Source organism: Caretta caretta, chromosome 10 (assembly GCF_965140235.1).
Source record: "Caretta caretta isolate rCarCar2 chromosome 10, rCarCar1.hap1, whole genome shotgun sequence".
Taxonomy (NCBI): domain Eukaryota; kingdom Metazoa; phylum Chordata; order Testudines; family Cheloniidae; genus Caretta; species Caretta caretta.
Genome location: NC_134215.1, coordinates 77,616,799 through 77,638,801, shown reverse-complemented (window position 1 = coordinate 77,638,801; position 22,003 = coordinate 77,616,799). Strand labels below are relative to the sequence as shown.

The window sequence follows — 22,003 nt, the reverse complement described above, 5'->3', positions numbered from 1 at the left end:
TCATTTGGTGCCCCCTAGTTCTTATATTATGGGAACAAGTAAATAACTTTCCCTTATTCACTTTCTCCACACCACTCATGATTTTATAAACCTCTATCATATCCCCCCCTTGAGTCGCCTCTTTTCCAAGCTGAAAAGTCCTAGCCTCTTTAACCTCTCCGTTCCAAACCCCTAATCATTTTAGTTGCCCTTTTCTGAACCTTTTCTAATGCCAGTATATCTTTTTTTGAGATGAGGGGGCCACCTCTGTATGCAGTATTCAAGATGTGGGTGTACCATGGATTTATATAAGGGCAATAAGATATTCTCTGTCTTATGCTCTATCCCTTTTTTAATGATTCCTAATATCCCGTTTGCTTTTTTGACTGCCACTGCACACTGCATGGTAGTCTTCAGAGAACTATCCATGATGACTCAAAGATCTTTCTCCTGATTAGTTGTAGCTAAATTAGCCCCCATCATATTGTATATATAATTGGGGTTATTTTTTCCAATGTGCATTACTTGAAATTTAATATGGGTAAATGTAATTTGCCATTTTGTTGCCCAATCACTTAGTTTTGTAAGATCTTTTTGAAATTCTTCACAGTCTGCTTTGGTCTTAACTATCTTGAGCAGTTTAGTATCATCTGCAAACTTTGCCACCTCACTGTGTACCCCTTTCTCCAGATCATTTATGAATAAGTTGAATAGGATTGGTCCTAGGACTGACCCCTGGAGAACACCACTAGTTACCCCTCGCCAGTCTGAAAATTTACCATTTATTCCTACCCTTTGTTCCCTGAGAGAAAGCTTGCATTTTAATCAGATACAGCAACTCTTGACCTGATCATGGAGCTGTGCAAACATCCAGTGGCTGATGCAGTCACCAGCCGCCAATAAACGGTGACACTGACGCAATGTAATTCTTGGAGGAGTCTGTTTATTTTGAGATACATTTTGCTTCTGATGGTTATTTTAACAGCCTGCAGTAAAAGTGTAAATCTGACATTTAACCTGCTAATTCTACATCAAGCAGCCTTGCATATATGTTCAAACTTAGTATAAGGTTCTCAGTATAAAAACAGTTCAATACACAGTACACATTCATTCATCAGGAGTTGATTCACTTTTTACACTCTTCTGTACATTCTATGATAATGGGATTGTGTGTACACTGGGTACAATGCTTTCCAGGGTCCAGTGTGACCTTAGTGATGTGAAAAATAAACTGTATAAGCAATTCTATCTAAAAAATAACAGACACTTTTATATACCAGTAAACTCAGCTTACTTCCAAATGTATTTACAGAGGAAAAAGAAAAGGACTACTTGTGGCATCTTAGTACTAGTGGCACCTTAAAGATTAACCAATTTAATTAAATTGGTCGGTCTCTAAGGTGCCACAAGTCCTCCTTTTCTTTTTGCGAATACAGACTAACACGGCTGCTACTCTGAAACCTTACAGAGGAAAGTAACAGAGGGGCATGGACCATTTCCAAGTTCTGCTGATTAAATTACTCCCTTCTCTTAACAACTGGTAAAGCATCTGAAATGCTGACATGTTTTGCTTTGCATTGGACTTTGTGTACAATTTACTTTGCAGCAGTGCAATTAAATAGCTCATTAATGTACTGAGATTGTGCAGTATTCAATGACAGATCATCATCTTTGGGTCTTTCACAGTAACTCTGTATCACAATATCTTTACAGCCCAGAAATATATTGGCCACTGAAGGATTATTGCTGGGCTCTCACCCACTGGGAGAGCAGGTGATAGGAGTATTGTGTAAAAGCTCAGTCTCTGAGGGAGAGAGAGATGCATATCTGTGTAGTTAATGAAGCTCTTTTGGATGAGGACCTAAGCAGCAGCTGCCCAGATGTTTGGGGGTTGTGAGGGAATTTACAATGGAAGAAAGGTGGCTCAAAATAGAGAAGTGAATGGAAATGGGTGGAGGGTTAAGGAGGGTGGTACACATTAGGGCAACATTGTTGAGAGATCACCCGCTTTCTGGACTTAATACATCTCTATCCCCTGCTGAAAAGAAAGGCAGAAACAAACAGAAAGGTATCTAGTTTGGTCTTCTGCATCTCTGGCAAATGCACTGCAGAGGAGATAGTTTCTGCAAGAACCCTGCAGTGTTCCTTAGCAGCAAATGTGGAAAAAAAAACAACCAAACCCTTCTCTAAGGATACAAAAGTGCCCAGGCTGGAATGCTGAAGGGCATCAGGTTCCATTCCCTGTAGTCTATCCTTCCTGGATGCTTGATTTTAAATTTGACAAGCACTACCTTCTTTTTCGCATGCAGGTTTCAAGCCTTCCCAGCTCTTCATAGGACTGGTAGAAAATGTCAAACTCTCGGGCACCCCAGCTCCTCCAGACAGCAAGGCACCATTCCATGTTTTTGTTCTCAAAGCAGCACACAACAGTGTCCCTTGCTACGATAGCAGCTTCGACCAGCGCCCTGGGAAAGCAAGAACAGGGTTGGAGAATGGAGTGCAGCTCTCCCAGAAAACAGACAGCCCAGCAAAAGTGAGAAGTGCTGGCTGCTTAGAGTTTGTCTTACAGTCAGTGAATCTGCTTTTCTAAGACAGCTGGAGATATTTAACACAGGAAAACATAAAGCTGTGTAACTACTAGTTACATAATAGCAACCCTCACCTCCCTCCGAAAACCCCAACACAGTGACATAGTTCTATGAGGCTCTTTTGATTACAACAGTACTGTGCACTAATGTAAGGCCAGATTCGATAGACCTTCATCCCATTGATTTCAAGGAGGCTGCTCACAAAGTGCGGGCCTAGTCAATGTGAGGAAAGGTGGCAGAATTTGCCCCATCATGCATTTAGTAAGACCCAAATAATGGATTGATCCCACTCTGTAAAGGAGTGCTGGGATAAAGGAAAGGGACCTGCCCCTTGGGGAACTGCCCCAGCACCGGGGCAAGGGAAACAGGAATGGCGGGAGTAGCTAGAGAGTTTGGTATTTTGGAGCTGTGGGGAAGCTGTCCTAAGTGAGAGCAGCCCCCAAGGAAGTCATCTCCTCTCCCTCCCTCCCCTCCACTCCTCAGAGGCGCAGTACAGTATCTGGCTCCATCTTAGCGATATTGCAGCCTTGCAGATGCCTCCACACCCAGGGGAAGTAATTTGTTGCCACTGGGAGTGCAATATTGTTGGCTTTTTCATCATTTTCATCCTGCTGGTCAAGGATGAGTCGACGGATTTTGTGCCTGAATCAGCAAGGCTGCAATATTGTAAAATAGGACAAGCCTAGCAATGGCCATTTCATCTGGTCTTCTATTCCCCATACTTTTTCTTTCCTATTTTTTTTTTAAATCAGCTGAATCTCTGAAACGAGTCCACCTAGCTAAGTGGGCCTATGCAGGTAACAAAAGGGACAAAGCACTATACCTGACATGCCAAGGCACAAACGAACAACGGAAGTGAATGAAAGCAAGGCTTTGATTTCATGTTACCTGTGCTGATTTATTAATAAATGGCCATTAATAACACACAGCACAGCTTAACTTCTAGTTGTTTTGTCTTGCCATGAACAGCACAATCACATATTGGTGTTTAAATGGTCAGCAAAAAACAACTCCACACTATCCCATGGTTATTTATTTACTTGGAAGCTCAGTTGCTACATGAAGCATTTTAAATGAACGTCCATAACTGTTTTCCACGGAGTGCCAGGAGCTACAGCTGGTACAAAGGTGCTTGTTTAGAGCCAGAACTTCAACCTGCTTGGAGTGAATGAAGCCACAGACAAGCACTGCACTCTGTAGTAAATACACTTCTTGTTCTTCATGCAGAGACTGAGTTTGCCAAGCACTGAGGACCCCTGCCAGGTGCCGGTGCCTGCAAAGCCCAGGGAAGTCAGCACCTGGCAGGATTGGGCGAAGAGTTATCACAACATCACATTTTGCAAAATGAGAGGCACTATCCTAACACTGACTCAGCCTGGGAAACAAGGCAGCTAGTTAGAGAGCTGGAGATGCAACTTGCTGTGATGTTTCTGGGGCAGATCATGACCATTGCCTGAAGAAGCCAGCTTGGATTGATCTGGCACGCGGGAGAAGATCTACCCCAGCTTCTCCTGCTTGTCCCAGTATAAGGAGCAGAAGGGGCACAGTCACAGCATGCTCTGCTCTACCAATCCAGGGCCACCCCAGCCTCAGGGCTGCTCTAACTTGCACTTGGGGGGCCTGCCTGTGTAATTGGAACCTAATCACAGTGACTCCTCCAGCTGAGAGCTTGCCCTATGGCGTAGAATCCACACTAGAATGCCCTGAAAGAAGAGAGGCCAATTGGAGGACTGCAGGCCTTGCACTCAAACACTGACTGTGCATTTCCCCTGATGGAATCCTTTGTGATCATGAAATACAGGCTCTAATTCAATCTCACCCATAGGGAGCCAGTTCTCTGGCCTTCAATACGGCTATGACTCTGCCACGCTGCATGCCACATTCCTTCTCCAGCCCAATAACTATGATGTCGCCACCTCTCCTACAGACAAAAGAGAGACAGTCATGCTCAACAACGTGGGCCACGGACAGTCAGGGAAAGCACATGTACGGTAGCTCTTCTGATTACTTATGCTGAAGGCTGCCAGCATGGGGATAGGTCTGAAATCCAAAGAGGCTCACAGACCTTGTTAAAGACAATGGGTGTGCCAAACACTCTCTTTCAGGCTCAAAAGAAGGAGCAATCAAATTACTTATGTAGTAAAAACAATTGCAGACAATTGCCCACTCAAAGCAATAGGCCAGCGAAGGCCACCTGGCAGGTCAGCATTAAGCCATGTGGACTGAGGGGTTTCCCTGGCTGCAAATGCAGGGATATTGGTAGCAGGGTGTGTGCAGGTTAGGATACATCTACACTGCAATGTAGGCCTAGGGGGTTTGAACTCAGGCTCAAGCCTAACCCCCTTCTTTCTACACACATATCATGCTAACCCAGGGCTCAGATTCAGGGTTGAAGGACCCCACGGGGGTGGAGGGTCCAAACCTGAGTCAAACCGGGACCCAGGATAAAAGCCCTATTGCTTTCCAGTGTGGACACAGCCCCACTGGACTCATGCTCAGGGAATGCGCTCAAGTATCCCACAATCCTTTTGGCTGAGTTTCTTTGTCCTCTGGACAATCAAGTTTGGCGGACCTTCGAGTCTTCCCACACTGCACCATGAACAAAGGGCTAGAGCAGCCCCATGTTGGAAGGCAGCTAGGAAGTCTGGGATATGGCTGGTCCGACTCAGATCTCCATACTGCGGTGTGGACGCTGGAGCCCCAGGTTAGGGTCCAGGTTAGAAAATTCTTAACCCAGAGTTGACAATCAGTGTAGAAGCTGAAGCCCTGGGTTTTCTAACCCAAGGTCCGCTAACTCCAGTTCCACTAACACTAGGCTTACATTGCAGCATAGACATACCCTTAGAGCAGGGGTGAAAGTAAGGTAAATTACTCACTGGTATGGGGGACTGGCTCCGGGCTCCTGGAAGGGGCGGGGCCTCGGGGAGGAGGGGCGGGGCTGAGGGCCAGCGTCCCCCAGCCTGTCCTTCCACGCTGCCTGGGGGGCGATTTAAAGGGTAGTGGCGGCTGCGGCCGGGAGCCCTGGGCCCTTTTAAATCGCCAGGCCCCATCGGCGGCCCTGGGTCGGGCGTCAAAAGGGGCAGTGACGTTAAAGTCCTTAAAGCGCTGTCGCGGCTGTGCTTTAATGTGGCCTGTGTACAGGCCAGTACCAGCGGCCACTTCTTACTGGAACGCTGTACCAGCCCGTACCAGCCCACTTTCACCTCTGCCTTAGAAGCAGAAAGCCAGCAAAAGCAGCAGCGAACATGACCCTGAGAGGAGACAGAGACAGCTTCTTGGGCAGAGGTTTCACAGGAGTGGCAGGCTTGGGGATTTCTGGGCAAGAAAACTGCCTGCTGATGTTTGTTTCTACTCTGTCCAAGGAACCAGGATTTTGAGTACATTTTTTTGTAAATAAGATGGCACCAAGAATACACCTGATTTGTATCAGGATTTCTTGTCCTAATGGAAACAATCCTGCAAGACCCCAAATTTGCCAAAAGGGGCAACACTAGATACCTTCCAAAAGTTGTAGAAACGTTGGTTTCTAACTTGAAATTCTGGGACAGTTACGTAGTTTTTTTGCTGTATCTTATTGCTAGTCACCACCATGGGTAAATTTGCTGTGAAATTACAATTAGAAACAAAACCCAAGTCCTTGAGAGCTTCCTTAAACCCAAACGGACTCATGCTCCACTTGTGACTCGGATCTGGTTTGCTGAGTATGTGCTTTAAGGAGGGATTTACCTAGGGATCCAGATGAGGTCTTTTACTGGAAGAATCTTTACAGCTTGGAGATGCGATGCGTTTTCATCTGTTGGTGTAGCATCATTTTCAGATCTGTCTGGGGAAGGGATCAGCTCATGAAACTTGTTGGACTCCTCGCACTCCATGGAGAAAGGCGCGCTGGATGAGCTTGCAGGAGAGCTCGGCAGGCTGGAGAAGGACCTAGTTATTCTGTTAGAAGGGGAGGATGAGTAAGAAGACATGGAGCAATAGTCTGTGAGGGAGTCCTGATGGTTTAATATTTGTGTGCCCAGCTCTGGGCTGCAGATAATGCTCATGTCAGCCAAAGAGTTACTCTCAAGCACAGACTTGTGTATAGCTGTTGTAGCAGGGATCCCTGCGGAAGGCTGCTGGATTGTAAACATGTCTCTTAAAGGGCTGCAGTCGCCACAGAAGTACCGTGCGCAGAGCTGATAGGTTGAAGTATGGTACATCACCAGGTAGTTCGTTTTATCATCCAGGCACCAAATCACTTCCTCCCCATGGTACTCCGAGTTACACGCCATAGATGTGATCACAGATGGAGGGCTGTAGGGCTCCAGCCTCCTGTTTATATTTATGGTCACGCAGTCTATGATGAGAATGCCAGGGCCATTGCTGTACCAGACCTCGGCCCCACTGTTGGTTATTTCCATGGCTTTCACAGGGTAGGGGTTCTGCCGGGGGTCACTGTCCAAGATGTTGAACTTGGACCTATTCGCAGTGTGTGAGCACAAGTAGGAGCAGCTGTCCTCTGGGATGCCGCGTGCCACTGAAAAAACTGCCACAAGTCCGTCTGACAGTCCGGCCAGCACCAGGTAGGAGTTCTGTGGGAGAGAGAGAGATTTGTTTCTCCATGTAGACGTTTACAGTTTTGCAACAAGAGAGCTCCCCATCCAACATTCTGGGTGCCCCAATAATATCAGAATAGACTGATCTGTTACCCCAAAAGCAAATTAAATTACCCCACAACAACGTCACTACCTAAAAAACCTAATGAACCTATACACACAACCCCCCCGCTCCTTCTACTCAGCCCTATCCATCCCCCATCACCTTACAGGTATGGGAGGAAAGATGGGCCATGCAGCCCACCCTGAAGGCACAAACGCCGGCTGTGATACACTCTGAGGCAGCCATCGCGTACCTGGAAACCCAACTGGTCAAGTCCAGATTAGTTCAAACCGAGAATAAAGCAGAATGGTGCTTCTGCCAGGGGAGCCACTCTGACCAATGAGAAAATGAAATTGTTGATCCTCAACCCAATGCCATGCAAACTGCACCTCTAGCAGTGGTTAATCTGACAGCATGACTCATCCAGATGAAGGCTGCAGGTCTGGGGCCCCAGACTATGTTGTAGGCACATGGAGATGTCAGCAGCACTTCAGAGAACAAGCTGACAGGCTGACATGCATGATGGAGAATTCAGAGGTGCTTATGATTAACGAACACGCACTGGCTGTGGCAACTTACAGCACAGTGAGCAAGTCGCACGCTGCACGGATTTCATCATAGCCAAGCCATAATATTCTGCAGCATAGTCACTCTCAACACACAGCTAGAGGGTCTCCTTTGTGTAGCAGGCAAAGTCAGGTGTCTAATTATGCACAGCACAAATTGCTATTCTGCAACATTGCTCCCCAGCAGAATGCTCAAAGCATAACAAAACAGCCATCAAGAAAGAACATTACAGCCTGTCAGAACTTCTGCTTGGCCTGGTCATCCCAATGACAGTGAAAACACGGGAGACAGTGGTTAGAGGACGGGGAAATGGGTATCTTGGGAATCTGACTCACTGTGCGACCACGGGCATGTGCCAGAACCCTCCCTATGTCTCGGCTCCCACAGCTATGAAACAGACAGAATAACACTCACCTCATAGGAGAGATGGAGCTGGGTTTTTCCAATGTATCAGACTGTAAGAATGTGTCTATCCCAGGTGCTCGGTGCCTCTTAACACTTTATCATACTGTGAAAACCAAACCCAGCAGCCAGACCCTGACAAGTACCTTACCCTTCCTAGGTACCAACCCTCAAACCAGGACCCACTCTTGGTACAAACATGCATTTTGCAGCATACCCAAAAGGTCAGCAAATTCAGGCTATTTCAGACCAAGGCGGGTGGAATGAGTTCCAAGCTCAAGGGCCCTCCCAAAGGCCCCTCCGCTGTGTATAACTAAGAAATTCTAGCCCAAGCTCCTCCACAGATCTTAGCTTATCAACCAGGGAGAAGGGCAGTCACACAAGGAGGTGAGTCACAGGCCATTTCGGTTGTAAGAGGTCAAAAATCAGCATCTATATCCATAACATAAAGGGGAACAAAAAGACACTGAGTAACCCATCACTTAGGGGACACTGGAAACAGCAACCTGTGAGCCTGTGAAAGTTGTATCCCCTGGTCTGACAGGCTGGAGATGCTGGTAACTTTATGTGAGTAAGAAAACTGCTTAGGCAAAGACTGTAACTTGCTAAGATTAAGTTTTAGTCACTAGAAAGTGTGTTTCATTTTGTTTTGTTTGTAACCAGACCTGTCTCTTTCCCCCTTGTTTAGTGTCATTTAGATCTCTGTTCTGTGTTAACAAACCTATTCTTGTTTTGTTACAAAACCATCTCCATGCTGCGTATCAAAGGGAAGTGTGAGTCTTCACACTGACAGGCTGATGTGTGCTCTGCCCTTTTGGAGGCAGCGAACACAGAAATTTCTAAGAGTGTCCAGTGAGAGTGACGGGACACTGCAGTGGGATATCTGTGGGGAACTGAGGTTCACTGACTCTTACCTGTAAGGCCAAGTTTAGACTGGCAATCTTGAAGAGTTTGCTGCAAGGCAGATAGGCTGGTGCAGTAGGGAGCTGACACATCTTAGCAGTAACAAAGCTCTCACTCTTGCTAAGACAGAGGGATAACATAGTAGCTCGCAGTTCTGGGTGTCTTAAACATTACGTCACAGGCGGCCATTTTACATTAAAGAGTTTTGATGGGAATTTTTCAGTCAGTTCTACTAGCTACATTTTAGCAGGCTTTAGTGGACAGTGAAAGCTATTCTCTGACCTTTCACTCCTTCCGCCCCCATCCCCAGCTCTGAGTCACTGTTAGATCTTTTAAACTCCTCTGCAACTGAGTGCCTTGGGAGAGGACAGTCTGGCTAGCAAGTGATGTATTTCTTTTGGCTTAGCATCATAAAAATCTATTTGATCTCCTTGGTTAGTGTCAGCTACAACCGAACAGAACAAGGTAGCTTTCAGAGTCAACGCAGCTGCGCCAACTACACTAGCTGGGGGTCGGGCCCAATACAGCCCGAGGAATATTACAAAACACTTGGACTACGTTAACACAATCACTGTGGAGGCAAATTCAGCAGCCATTTTAAGCTCAGCATGACTCAAGCCTTGGGCACTAGAGCCTGTTTTATTCGGGCACTGAGGTTGTCCCCAACACTTTGGAAAGCAAGGCATGAGAATTCCTGACCCAAGAAGGGGCTGGAACCCACATTTGTCACAGCATGTCCCGAGGTAAGAGAGCTAGCCACTTAACATGCAAGTGCTATGAAAGCCACATGCTCACAAGGGCTATACACTTCACCGATGCTATCAAGGCACCAGTGCGTTGGGAGGTGGTGGACGTAAGGCAGACGTCTCCAAACCGCGATATTAAAAAAGTGACCAAACCCAAGCAGCACAGCGTCCTCCATCAGCGTGAAGCAACTTTCTCGGAATTCACTTTCGACATTTTAGCGGAGAGAAGAGCCAACGAAAACACAGAAACAAAACTGCATTGGAAGCCTCTGGCCTGCCAGAAGTCCAGCTGTGCCAGTGAGAATGGCCTCTAAATGGGGGCGTGTGCCATACTGTACAGCACAGAGGATGAGCCTGCGCCAAGATGTTCTGTCCTCATAACTACAGTACAGTGTAAGGCTTCGAGCCTATTGGAACTCATCAGATACCATGTAAACGAAGCCCGCAAACAACACAGACTTTGTCACTCCCCCATCCCATTTCCCTGGCTGATCCTTCTGGCACAGAAGACTTTGGCAGGCTACAGCCTTTAAATGCAGCTTTTGTTTTTATGTGTTCTAGGCTCCTTATGCAGGCCAGGTCCCAACACACGTTCCAACCTCTCTTTTGCTTTTCTTTGTGAAAATATTAGAAACAGATTGAAAAGGAAGTTGCTTTTTGGGGGTCTGGAGGATTTCATTGTTATCTGGTCATCAGAATTAATCATAAAAATTAACCTCCAAAATTACACTTTCAATTCCTCTGGTTTTTTGTTTTTTGGGGTTTTTTTTTGAGACGGAGAGTTTATTTTCAGGGCTTCACTCTGCTTCTTTCAAATGTCTACGATGTTTCCTTTGGATGAGAAAAGAAGCATGGGAAACGATTCTTTTGGATCTGTCTTCCCAAATATAGCCAGTCAGAAGTATTTCCCTTATGAGCAAAATCCCAGGGCAGTAATCTGACTGCGTGTTTCTTCAAGTTTCATCAGCTAGCTGGCTCTTGTGCTTGGAAAAGGCCAATGTTCCCATCTACCTTAGTGCAAGATTCTTTTCTCTTTAGAGGCTTATTCCATACAGCAACCTCGACAGCTTAATACAACAGGCCTTATGTGACTCCTTCAGCAAAACTGTCAGCTCTAGAATCATAGAATATCAGGGTTGGAAGGGACCTCAGGAGGTCATCTAGTTCAACCCCCTGCTCAAAGCAGGACCAATCCCCAACTAAATCATCCCAGCCAGGGCTTTGTCACGCCTGACCTTAAAAACTCAAAGGAAGGAGATTCTACCACCTCCCGAGGTAATGCATTCCAGTGCTTCACCACCCTCCTAGTGAAAAAGTTTTTCCTAATATCCAACCTAAACCTCCACCACTGCAACTAGAGACCATTACTCCTTGTTCTGTCTTCTGCTACCACTGAGAACAGTCTAGATCCATCCTCTTTGAACCCCCTTTCAGGTAGTGGAAAGCAGCTATCAAATCCCCCCGCATTCTTCTCTTCCGCAGACTAAACAATCCCAGTTCCCTCAGCCTCTCCTCATAAGTCATGTGTTCCAGCCCCCTAATCATTTTTGTTGCCCTCCATTGGACGCTTTCCAATTTTTTCACATCCTTCTTGTAGTGTGGGGCCCAAAACTGGACACAGTACTCCAGATGAGGCCTCACCAATGTCGAATAGAGGGGAACGATCACGTCCCTCCATCTGCTGGCAATGCCCCTACTTATATAGCCCAAAATTCCATTGGCCTTCTTGGCAACAAGGGCACACTGTTGACTCATATCCAGTTTCTCATCCATTGTAATCTGTAGGTCCTTTTCTGCAGAACTGCTGCCGAGCCATTCGGTCCCTAGTCTGTAGTGGTGCATGGGATTCTTCCGTCCTAAGTACAGGACTCTGCACTTGTCCTTGGTGAACTGCATCAGATTTCTTTTGGCCCAATCCTCTGTATCCTATCCCTACCCTTCAGCATATCTACCTCTCCTCCCAGTTTAGTGTCATCTGCAAACTTGCTGAGGGTGCAATCCACGCCATCCTCCAGATCATTAATGAAGATATTGAACAAAACCGGCCCCAGGACCGACCCTTGGGGCACTCCAGTTGATACTGGCTGCCAACTAGACATGGAGCCATTGATCACTACTGTGGAGCCCGACGATCTAGCCAGCTTTCTATCCACCTTATAGTCCATTCATCCAGCCCATACTTCTTTAACTTGTAAACAGTTTAGCTTCTTGCAGACCTTGCCTGCACTTCCTCCTGGTGATTGGCCTGGCCATACACAGAAAGGAGGGAAAAATGTCCTATAAGGAATTCTGCTGAAAGGGCATTGATTGGGGGGTGGGGGTGTGAAGGGAGTGGGGAGGGAGAATTGTTTAGATTCAATATTATTGTAGGGCCTGGAATTATTTATTACATTCACTAGACATATCACAGTCTGGAAAGATAATCCAGGAGATCTAAAACCCACTAGAAATCCCATAGGGTTGTAATCAGTGTGACAGCAGAAAGTCTCAAAATGAAAGGCACATTCTACTTCTCTGGACAAAATACAAGGTAGCAGACGAAAGATAAGTCAGGTGTCAGGCATCAAACATTGGGGAGGAAAAGTTCTGTAGCTTTGGGAGCCAGAAAAAGTCAACAGGAGCAGTCTCCCAGGAGGTGAAATTCATTCCTGTGTCAGCATCTGGCCTGGTGTCTCCTGTAAATCTCACTTACCCAAAGGGTGAAGTGGGATGTAAGCAGTGCACACTATTCCTGCTCTCACCCTCTGCTCAGGGACACATCTCACTAACTATACAGCAGTCTGAGCCATTGAATCAGATATGCGCAGTAACACAGAATGGGCACATGGAATAAAATACCCCCCCCACACACACACTGTGAAACCTGCTCTGTGCAGTTACTAGACGTAGCATGTTGGCGTGTGAATAAGCTTTCAGATCATTAGAGATATTGAAAATAAATGGATAATAATGTGACTTTTTCACTCTAGCTTGCTACAGGTCAAACTGAGGATAATCTAACCAATTAGAAAATATTTGTATATATATCCTAAAACTTGACTGCAATAGCCAATAATGCCACATTGCCACATTTCTCTTAAGAGCCTGCTTATGATAGGACGTTAAATGTCTCCAAAAATAAGACTACTAGCTATACACCACATAATGCCTCCCTTTGTTATTACCAGGGGGAGATCACAATATCCCTAGCCTGCCTTTTTGTTGTATGCCAATTCCTAACCCAAGAGAAAAAGGGCTGTTGATAAGGCATAGGTGATACGTATGCATGTATAGACTGCATGCAAGTAGACCAGGAGCGGCCAACCTGGGGCTCCGGAGCCACATGCGGCTCTTCAGAGGTTTAATATGCGGCTCCTTGCATAGACACCAGCTCCGGGGCTGGATCTACAGGCGCCAACTTTCCAATGTGCTACAGGGTGCTCACTGCTCAACCCCCGGCTCTGCCACAGGCCCTGCCCCGACTCCACCCCTTCCAGCCTCCTCTCCTGAGCCTGGAGTGCCCTGGCTCCTCCCCCGCCCCAGAGCCTCCTGCACGCTACGAAACAGCTGATCGGGAGGTGTGGGGAGGGAGGGGGAGGCGCTGATTGGCAGGGCTGCCAGCCGGCAGGAGGCACGGGGGTGGGGGAGCTGATGAGGGGCTACTGATGTATTACTGTGGCTCTTTGGCAATGTACATTGGTAAATTCCAGTTCCTTCTCAGGCTCCAGTTGGCCATCCGTGATGTAGAGTGTCCAATAAATATGCGCTTAAAAGAAATACTCAAGTCCTACATTAGGAATTAATCAATATCTATCCTAATCACTCAGTCACTTCCCCTCTACTAATCTTTCTCATTCACTTACACTAATTTTTTTCTAATGATGAGGTGGAAATGCAGCTGGAAAGCTTTAATGTAAAGAAAGCAGGTGTATTTTGACTACTTCCCCAGCGGATTCGGAAGTGCCATTTCTAGACCCTCCTGCCTCAGGTTCTCTCCATACCACTTCCAGACCTCTGCTTTCCTTGGCTTGGACACAGAGACCTGAAAACTGCTCTTTTTGCTCTGCCAGCAAGTTCTAGGGTAGAGGAGTTCACAGCAATGCCCTTTAATTATGCAAAGGATAGTGAAAAACAACATTATCTTGGACTCCTGGCTCCATAAGCAGAGTCTTTAGTTTCACTGATACCCTTTCCAATTGTGAGAAACATTCCTCTTTACCTTTTTTATAACAGGCACCGCTAAGAAGCAGCTCACGGTAGCTGGAGTGTCTAATCCTTTTTGTGGAGTATTTAAAGGACACATGCCTTGTAAGCCATATACATAAATCTTCTGGTCCTGCAAATCAACAAGAGCAGAGGAAATGATGTTTAATTCAGTAATAATTTAACTTAGCTGCTTTTCACATTAACACATAAACAGTCTCAAATTTGTTCCCTATAAAACTGTCCAATTTGTGTTTCTGGAGGTTAATAATCTCCACTTTGGAGTTAATGTAATTCTTTTTCGGCCAGCTTTTATCTTAAAAGTCCTCTCCCTGATGATTGTTTTGGATTCTGTGATCCACACTGGTTGGAGAGGCTACCTTAGATTCCCCTTAATGCAGTGCATGATACCAAACACTGTCTGGTAGTACAAGGATCAGATTTTTACCAAATCTGCAATCAGGTGAAAATATGATTGACTCCACACACAGTTCACATCTACTAGTGTTGTTAGGGAATTTTCTGCCAGGAAAATCAAAATTACATATGTTGTTTTGGTTAGTTTGCTGAACCCAACCAAAATATTTCATTTTCAGTCAGGTCAACGTCAAACTGCATCTCCCTGTGGTGTTGCATTTCCTTATGGGAGTTGTAGTTCAGATGCTTCATACCCCCACCCTACTATATGGGCTGGGCCTCTTGGCTGCACTTCAGCTCCCATGATGCACTGCAGTTTCCCCTCTGACTAAGCTGCAGGGTGTATCATGGGAGATGTAGTCCAGCCAGGGAGCCCAGCCCATACAAACGAATGAGGGCATGAAAAACCAGAACTACAGCTCTGAAGAAGCGGTGTGGCACTGTAAGAAGATGCGGGTTAATATTAAAGGGACTTAAAACTAAACCTTTAATTTCAGTTCAAGTTGAAACAAAATATCTCATTTGTCAACATGTTTAATTTTTAATAAAAAGTGTCAAAATGAAATGTTTCAGCCTTTCTAAATTGAAATTTTTCTGAGCTTTTCTTTCTGTGAAAAAATGCGTATATTTTTACTTTTTTTTTTATCTGATTCAGGACGAATGAAATGTCAAAATATCAGAATTACCTGCAGGATGTAAATTCCAATTTTCACTCAGTTCCACTGTCCATACACATGCAATTAGAGCTGACTGAATTACCTATTACAAATAATTCACCCAATTCATTTAGCCCTTTTTCCATTTGTGAAGCTCTGACTTCTAGAAATTCATTTGCAATGGTTCAACAGCTTTGCAAGAACATTTTTGTTTTGTGTTGGAGCCTGGTTACACTCAACACAGTTCTGTCTGAGGACTAGATAGGGACCCTAGAGAGATAAATCCACTGCGCTATCTTGGTCTTATCTTCTTAGGCAGGGATTTTAAAGGGCATAGGAGAGTTAGGCCCCCATTTCCCATAGACTTCCAACTCCCTTCAGCCTCTTTTTAAATCCCCAGCCTCAATGTGTTTTCTTCCACCCCTTCCCCTTATCACTTACAGATAAGATTCTTTACCAGATAGAATCTCTCAGTGCTAATGTGCTATAACCTGGGACAGTTTTATGTTGGACAGCTGTTGTTTCCACGTTCATTCAGAACAGCAGAACATGGTCTTGGGATCAGTAGGCTCTAGACACTAGCTAAATAACAGGTGGAAACAATATACCAGTGAGAAAGCATATGTAAAGTTTGACTGCCCATTTAAGACATCCATTGTCATGCTGATTCTCTGAGCTTTACATTACTAATTTATTAAGCTAATACCACGTAGCTTTATAACACACCCAACTAAAGATTTCTCCAGCACAGCAATGAAGTGCGCACAACCGACAAGAAGAGAGCTGACATGTCAGATAACGTTTACCTCTGTGGCAGTCCACAGTGCACTCTGAACTTTTAACTGGCAGCATAACTTCATTCCTGGGCAGCTCATTCTCTCCACTTCTATGAGACCTTTCTCTGTATTTACCACCGTGTAGTTTCTGAAAGGAGCAAATGTAATTTGTTATAGCAACGGTGCCAATAGTAAAACAGCATTAGCAAGTATTTGCAATTAATGTGTTTGCACTGTACAATTTGGAGATCACCTAATGTTTTTGGCCAGGTCATGCATACTGTCAGCTCCTTAGCTACCCATCATCCTGCAGATGTATAAAATGCTCTTAATCTTTTTTGGGGGAGAGGAAAGTATATCATAAAGGGAGAAAAATTCAGACATTTAAAAGCTCTTTCTGCTATTAACTGTTTGCTAAGTGTACTACAACTGTTGTCTTGTTACTCTGATTATTTTACTGGCTAAATGAAAGAGAAGTGACACATCAAGAAAGGATGAAGGCCCTTGAGATGGTCAAATAATTTTTAACAAATTGATGAATGAATATTTTTGTGAATAAAAGCACTTCGTTTGTTTCACTATGATTCACGGGGTCACATTGTATATGGGTATTTGAACAGACACTGGGTATCCACAAATGGTTCTATGAATCCCAGAAGTTGCAACTATTTTAGCACAAGTAGTTCTGTGTTCTAAAATGTATACGAGATGTGCATACCTTGTTACTCTCCTTTCGAAAATGAATTAGTTATCCAATCAGGGAGCAGAAATAATAATGTATGGCTTAAGTAACCAACCAAACGCTATGAATGACAAATAGTGAAAGCAAACAGTTCATGAACAATGTGCAGAGCCAAAATTATTTACCCATACCATTTGGCAAATACTTGCCAATAGTGAATACTTGAATAGAAAATCTGGATCAGCTCATGAATGGTTTCCAAACCCAAAAAGGGGCTATAAATTCATAATAATAGAATATCAGGGTTGGCAGGGACTTCAAGAGATCATGTAGTCCAACCTCCTGCTCAAAGCAGGACCAATCCCCAATTTTTGCCCCAGATCCCTAAATGGCTCCTTCAAGGATTGAACTCACAACCCTAGGTTTAGCAGGCCAATGCTCAAACCACTGAGCTATCCCTGAATATTATTTATAAAAAACAGCTCGACCAACATGTTCTTGAATCAAATACCAGCATCAGGTCCCAGTTCAGCAAAGCATTTAAGCACTTGCTTAAGACCATCCCTATTCAGTAAAACACTTAAGTACATACTAAACTTAAGACGTGGTTAAGACTAATTATTTCAAGGGGACTTAAGCACGGGCTTAAGTGCTTTGCTGAACAGGCATGGAATGCTGAATTGGTGCCTCAGTTCGGAAAGGCTTCGTGTCAAAAGGCCTCATTAGTAAAAAGAGATCATATCTAGTCTGATGTCTCTGTGTTTGTTATAGGTTCCTAATCTTGACCTGATATTATTTGAAGATGAGCTAAGAACAGTAATACTCTTTATGAAATAACCACTGACATATTACTAATTAAAGCAGTCTGGGGAAATGATGCTGTATGTATCTTTGGAAATGCTCCTAATTCACTTTCACCTTCCTTTCTTACTGCCCCGTGGCATGAGTGCTGACATTGAAAGAGTCGATGTTAAATCAAGGAAGAATCGAAAATGATAAAAACAAGCCCTCTACCTGGTGTCTTCCTTCCCATCCCAGAATACCACAGTATATTCTTGGCCTTGGGAAGAGAAGAAGGAAGACTGCTTCCCACAGCAGAGCAGGTACATGAAAGTAGCAAACGTAGGATCTTTCATCTGTCCTACAACAGAAATGGCCAATGGACGCTGAGGGGGAAAAAAATTACATACACTGAATGGTGTGTACACATCAGAGATTCTTTTGCAGGTTAAGAATGAACAATACATTCATAATAATTACTATTTATTACATCTATAGTTCCAGAGGTTGGGGATCTCAAAAGAACCTAAGGGAGTTAGGTGCCCAAATCTGCACCCAAATCCCTTAAACTTCTTTCAAAATCCTGTCCCACAGGTGCTCCCTGAGTTTTGCATTTCAGTGCAAAACTAACATAAATTACAAGAATCAAGGCCCATCTCTCTCTTTCCTCCCCTCTTCCTTGCCTCCCTCTCTCATTAGGATTTTATCTATGAACCTCTTGTGCTTTGAGAATTTAGGGAAGAGAGCCACACTCATTATAGAGTATACGTGCTTGTTAATCAAAGCTCTGCCTGGCCCTTAGGTGAAGGACTGTGGATCCAAAAATGCAAAATGATTAAAGAAAGCTGTAGTACAGTGTGATCTCTGTTTGTATTTGGAACCCTTCCCTGTCCCCAGAGTGCCTTTTTTTCAAAGCTCCTGAATTCCTTCTAGCTGCATTCACAGCATGACACGTCAGTAGTTTTTAATAATTAAGGGTGGAATCTTGCCCCACTGAAGTCAATGAGAGTTTTGCCATCGACTTCAATGGGCCATGATTTCACCATTAGGGTAAGCATACAGTTGCTCAAACCCAAACTGAAGTCTATGGAATTTTAGGGCCCCAATCACTAGCAGGTGTAAACAGGTGGCGCTCCATTGATGTCAGTGGAGCAGTGCCCATTGAGACCAGCTGAGGATCTAGCCCTTAGCATGTGGGGGGGGCTGCCCCGGTAACAAGCAGTGGATAAATGGTCAAAAAGCACCAATTTTCAGGCTCCTCTTGTACCTTTTCTGGCTTAGTGTCCCAACATTCCATCATGAGTGTCTGCATCCTGTGGAACTGCACTTCCCCTGGCTGCCCCAGAATGGGACGGATCCCTTTAGACAGCTTCTTTGCAATCTGAAGCTGATGTTGTCCAAGCACAGGCCGCTGCCCAGACAATAGTTCATATAGGACCATTCCATAGGAGAACATGTCCACCTAAGGCAAATATCACACAGTTAAGCACAAAGCTGCTCCCATAGATGGGTATGGCTATTTCTTTGGAAGGGAGTTTTATTGTATGGTTAGAATTTGGGATAACATTGACAGAAGTGATGGAAACCAAATAATACATGAATAAGCATTAAGAGGTAATAAAATAAGATCAGCAGCACATTCAGCATATGCATGGAAGGTGAAATGCACCCCCATGCAGTGGGCCAGGCTTATGCATATCTTAAGTGTTGCCTAGCTCTTAGGCTGGCTCCTATGTACGGGGTTAATTTCTTCTAGAAAGAATGAATGGACCTAAATGAACAATCCAAATCATTTTGTTCCCAGCAAGGAATCTTCCATGACACATACAGACATTTCCAATCTAGCTGCAATCAGTGCTATGAATAAGGAGTCCAGTTTGCATGTGCCTTGCTCATATCTTGCGGATCGTTAACACAATGACACACTTAGTTTCTTCATCAGTAATTCCATTAAATCGTGTCTCTTTGCAGAAGTGGGTGCCCCAAGTTAAGATCCTAAATCCATAGTTAGGCACCTAAATAATGGTCTGATTTTTCAGAGGTGTTGAGTACCTACAGCTCCCACTGAAGAGAATTTGTTGTTGGGCACCTCTGAAAATCAAGCTATTTACCTAGATGCCTAAATATGTACTCAGGAGCACAACTTTAGGTACCCACTTTTGAAAACCTTGGCTTTAGTCAGCACATGTGAGAAAACTCCATGAAGGGCCTTGAGGAGCATCTTTTTCATTGGGTTATAGATGAGAATAGTGCCACTTCAATGGACATTTCTTAGTTACCTTTTCATCATAGACTATTCGAGGCCTAATCTCTGGGGCTTGGTACCCAGGAGTGCCTTCCACTCCAAGAGCTCCTTCATGGAATGACTGCCGAGAAATCCCATAGTCAGACAGTTTGATGTTGATATGCTCTTTAATGTCCAGGGACCACACTAAAATATTGTCTGACTTTAGGTCACAGAATATGATGTTTTTCTTATGCAGGTAGGCAAGGCCTGTTGCAATCTGATATGCTATTTTCTGGGTCAGCAGGCGCCCCAGTGGCACAAAGGAAGCCCCTGTTATAAAGGAAAAACGCTGTGTTCATTAGAGCAGACTTTCAAAAGGATGACAGTTCTTGTCATTTTAATCTGACCTAGTGGAAACAATCTACCTGTTAAAATGTCACTCTGAATGGGATGATCTGAAGTGGCACCATTCATGTTACTTTAGACAGAACTCTGTCAGGTTTTTTTTAACCCCTTAATTTCAGCGGTTCATAACACTCCCATTGTTGGGCTGCAACTAGACAAAGTGCTGATATGCAGACAGGGCCAAGTTATTAAAGGGGCCTCATCCCAGTTCAGGATTTTATGCCATTAATTTAACAGCGGCAAAATTACAGGTACATAGGATAGCATTTAGATCTCTAAATAGCTGATTTGCAGGGGGAAAATTGCACATGCAGAATTAAAATGAGATTTGGATACCCAGTCCCCATTAATTTTAAGGGGAACTGGGTACACAGATTTTTTACATAGTTTTGAAAAGCTCAGCCTTATTGGCAGTTTTCATGAGACCCCCACCAAAGTCCCAATTTGAAAGAAATTCCATCACTGCCCACCAAACTTGGAAAAAACATTATTCTACCACTCAAAAAATAGCTTGAGTGTTGCAGGCCATTTGCTCACACTGGGACATAGGGATTTCATTATTTTCAGGGAGCAGGTTCGGGGCTGTTACCTTTGGACATTCCAGATAACACAGTTGCGAGGCTGCCCAAGGGGGCCAACTCTAAGGCAAAGCAGAGAGGATGGATGCTAATCCCAATCAAGGACACGATGCAGGGGTGTTGCAAGGAGTGGAGCATGCTGGCTTCCTGGCGGAACTCGGAGAAGTTCTTCATGGCGTCCATAGCTCGCAAGTGCTTCAGCATGGTATCTAGCAAAACACACAGGCCTGTTTTCACTTCAGTACATGGCATTGCAATAGGGGAACCCAGCAATGCGGCATTAGCGGTTTTCTTGAAAGCTAAAACTGTTGATAGGATTCTAAGAGCTGAGAAAACTACTGTAGGAAGCAAACCATGTCCTTGCTTATTCTGATGATGGTGCTTTGGGCCATCCCCTCCTTAGCATGAGCTGCTAATAGGCATTATTGGTACTGTCAGTGGGAGTTACACGAGTGCAATAGGAAGCAACTGGGGGTGGGATTTTTTGACTTAGGAGTGTAAGACCCACTGAAAGTTGGTGGGACTTGTGTTCTTCCATAACGTAAGTGCTTTTGAAATCCTTCCCTATACTCTTTAGAGCAGGGAGTCAGCAATACATAAGCAGCATGTTACTATTATATAAAACTTCAAGGGCAAGAGACTTGCCCGCTCTGGCTGCAACCCCAGCACAGGAGCTGTGCACAATAGCAGTCCTTGTGCTAAGGGAAAGCAGAGGCCATTCATGGCTAGCCTTGCTGTTAGCACTGGTCTTTCCAAAGGGCGTGTGCCATTGGGGCAGTAGCTGTGCTCCTCCACAGCTCACGGAGGCACTGTATGCTTAAAACCAGAAGTGAGCATAGTGAGGTGGAACAGCCTCCCAAGGATAATGAAGGAAGCCCCACGACTTGTGATCTAAAACTAAACTGGCCAGAGTACCGGTAGACTCACTGTACTAGCCTCCATGTGATTGACCGGATGATCTAACTGACCTTTCCTGTGTTTAACTTCTAGGACTCGCTAACAGTCCCAGTGAAGGGAGCACCTCAGGGAAGGCCCGGCTTTTAGAAGGTATGATGATTGAGTTAGTAGTATTTGTATTATGGTGGAGGTCCCAATTAAGCTGAGTGCTAGGTGCTGTACAGACACGAGAGACAGTCCCTGCCCCAAAAAGCTGATAGTCCAAGTAGAAAAGACACAGAAAGTATCATCACCCCCATTTTACAGGTGGAGAACTGAGGTAAAGATTGATTAAATGACTTGGTCAAGGTCACAGCTAGAAACTGAACCCTGATCTCCTGAGTTCCAGTCAAGTGCGTTGTCCAGGCAACCACCTCTCTACAGCCAGACGGCTCGGGTTATGAGAGTCACAAGAAGGATGGAGCATTGAGATTTTGTCTTCTCCCCCAAACTAAGGCTCTGTCTTGTTAGAGCTCCCAGCCCCCTGCTGGCCAGCACATGAGGTTTCATGTCAAAACTGAGAATTCAAACTCGAACCCCC

The 22,003-nt window shown here is 44.8% G+C and overlaps 1 protein-coding gene across 6 annotated transcripts in view; it reads right to left on the bottom strand.

Annotated features, from left to right (window-relative positions):
• Nucleotides 1-902: 902 nt before the first annotated feature.
• LRRK1 (leucine rich repeat kinase 1) overlaps nt 903-22,003 on the bottom strand; it is a 109,783-nt gene continuing 88,682 nt past the window's right edge. For 5 of the 6 annotated variants that reach the window (XM_048868355.2, XM_048868359.2, XM_048868356.2 and 2 more), the window contains 9 exons: nt 20,538-20,735; nt 19,596-19,873; nt 18,584-18,778; nt 17,551-17,702; nt 15,885-16,002; nt 14,022-14,138; nt 6,294-7,138; nt 4,387-4,488; nt 903-2,444 (listed from right to left, as the gene is read on the bottom strand). In XM_048868355.2, the coding sequence (XP_048724312.2) occupies nt 2,267-2,444; nt 4,387-4,488; nt 6,294-7,138; nt 14,022-14,138; nt 15,885-16,002; nt 17,551-17,702; nt 18,584-18,778; nt 19,596-19,873; nt 20,538-20,735 (2,183 nt within the window). In that variant the 3' untranslated portion in view covers nt 903-2,266. The remainder of the gene's footprint in view (nt 2,445-4,386; nt 4,489-6,293; nt 7,139-14,021; nt 14,139-15,884; nt 16,003-17,550; nt 17,703-18,583; nt 18,779-19,595; nt 19,874-20,537; nt 20,736-22,003) is intronic. The other variant, XM_048868360.2, reaches the window with a different exon arrangement.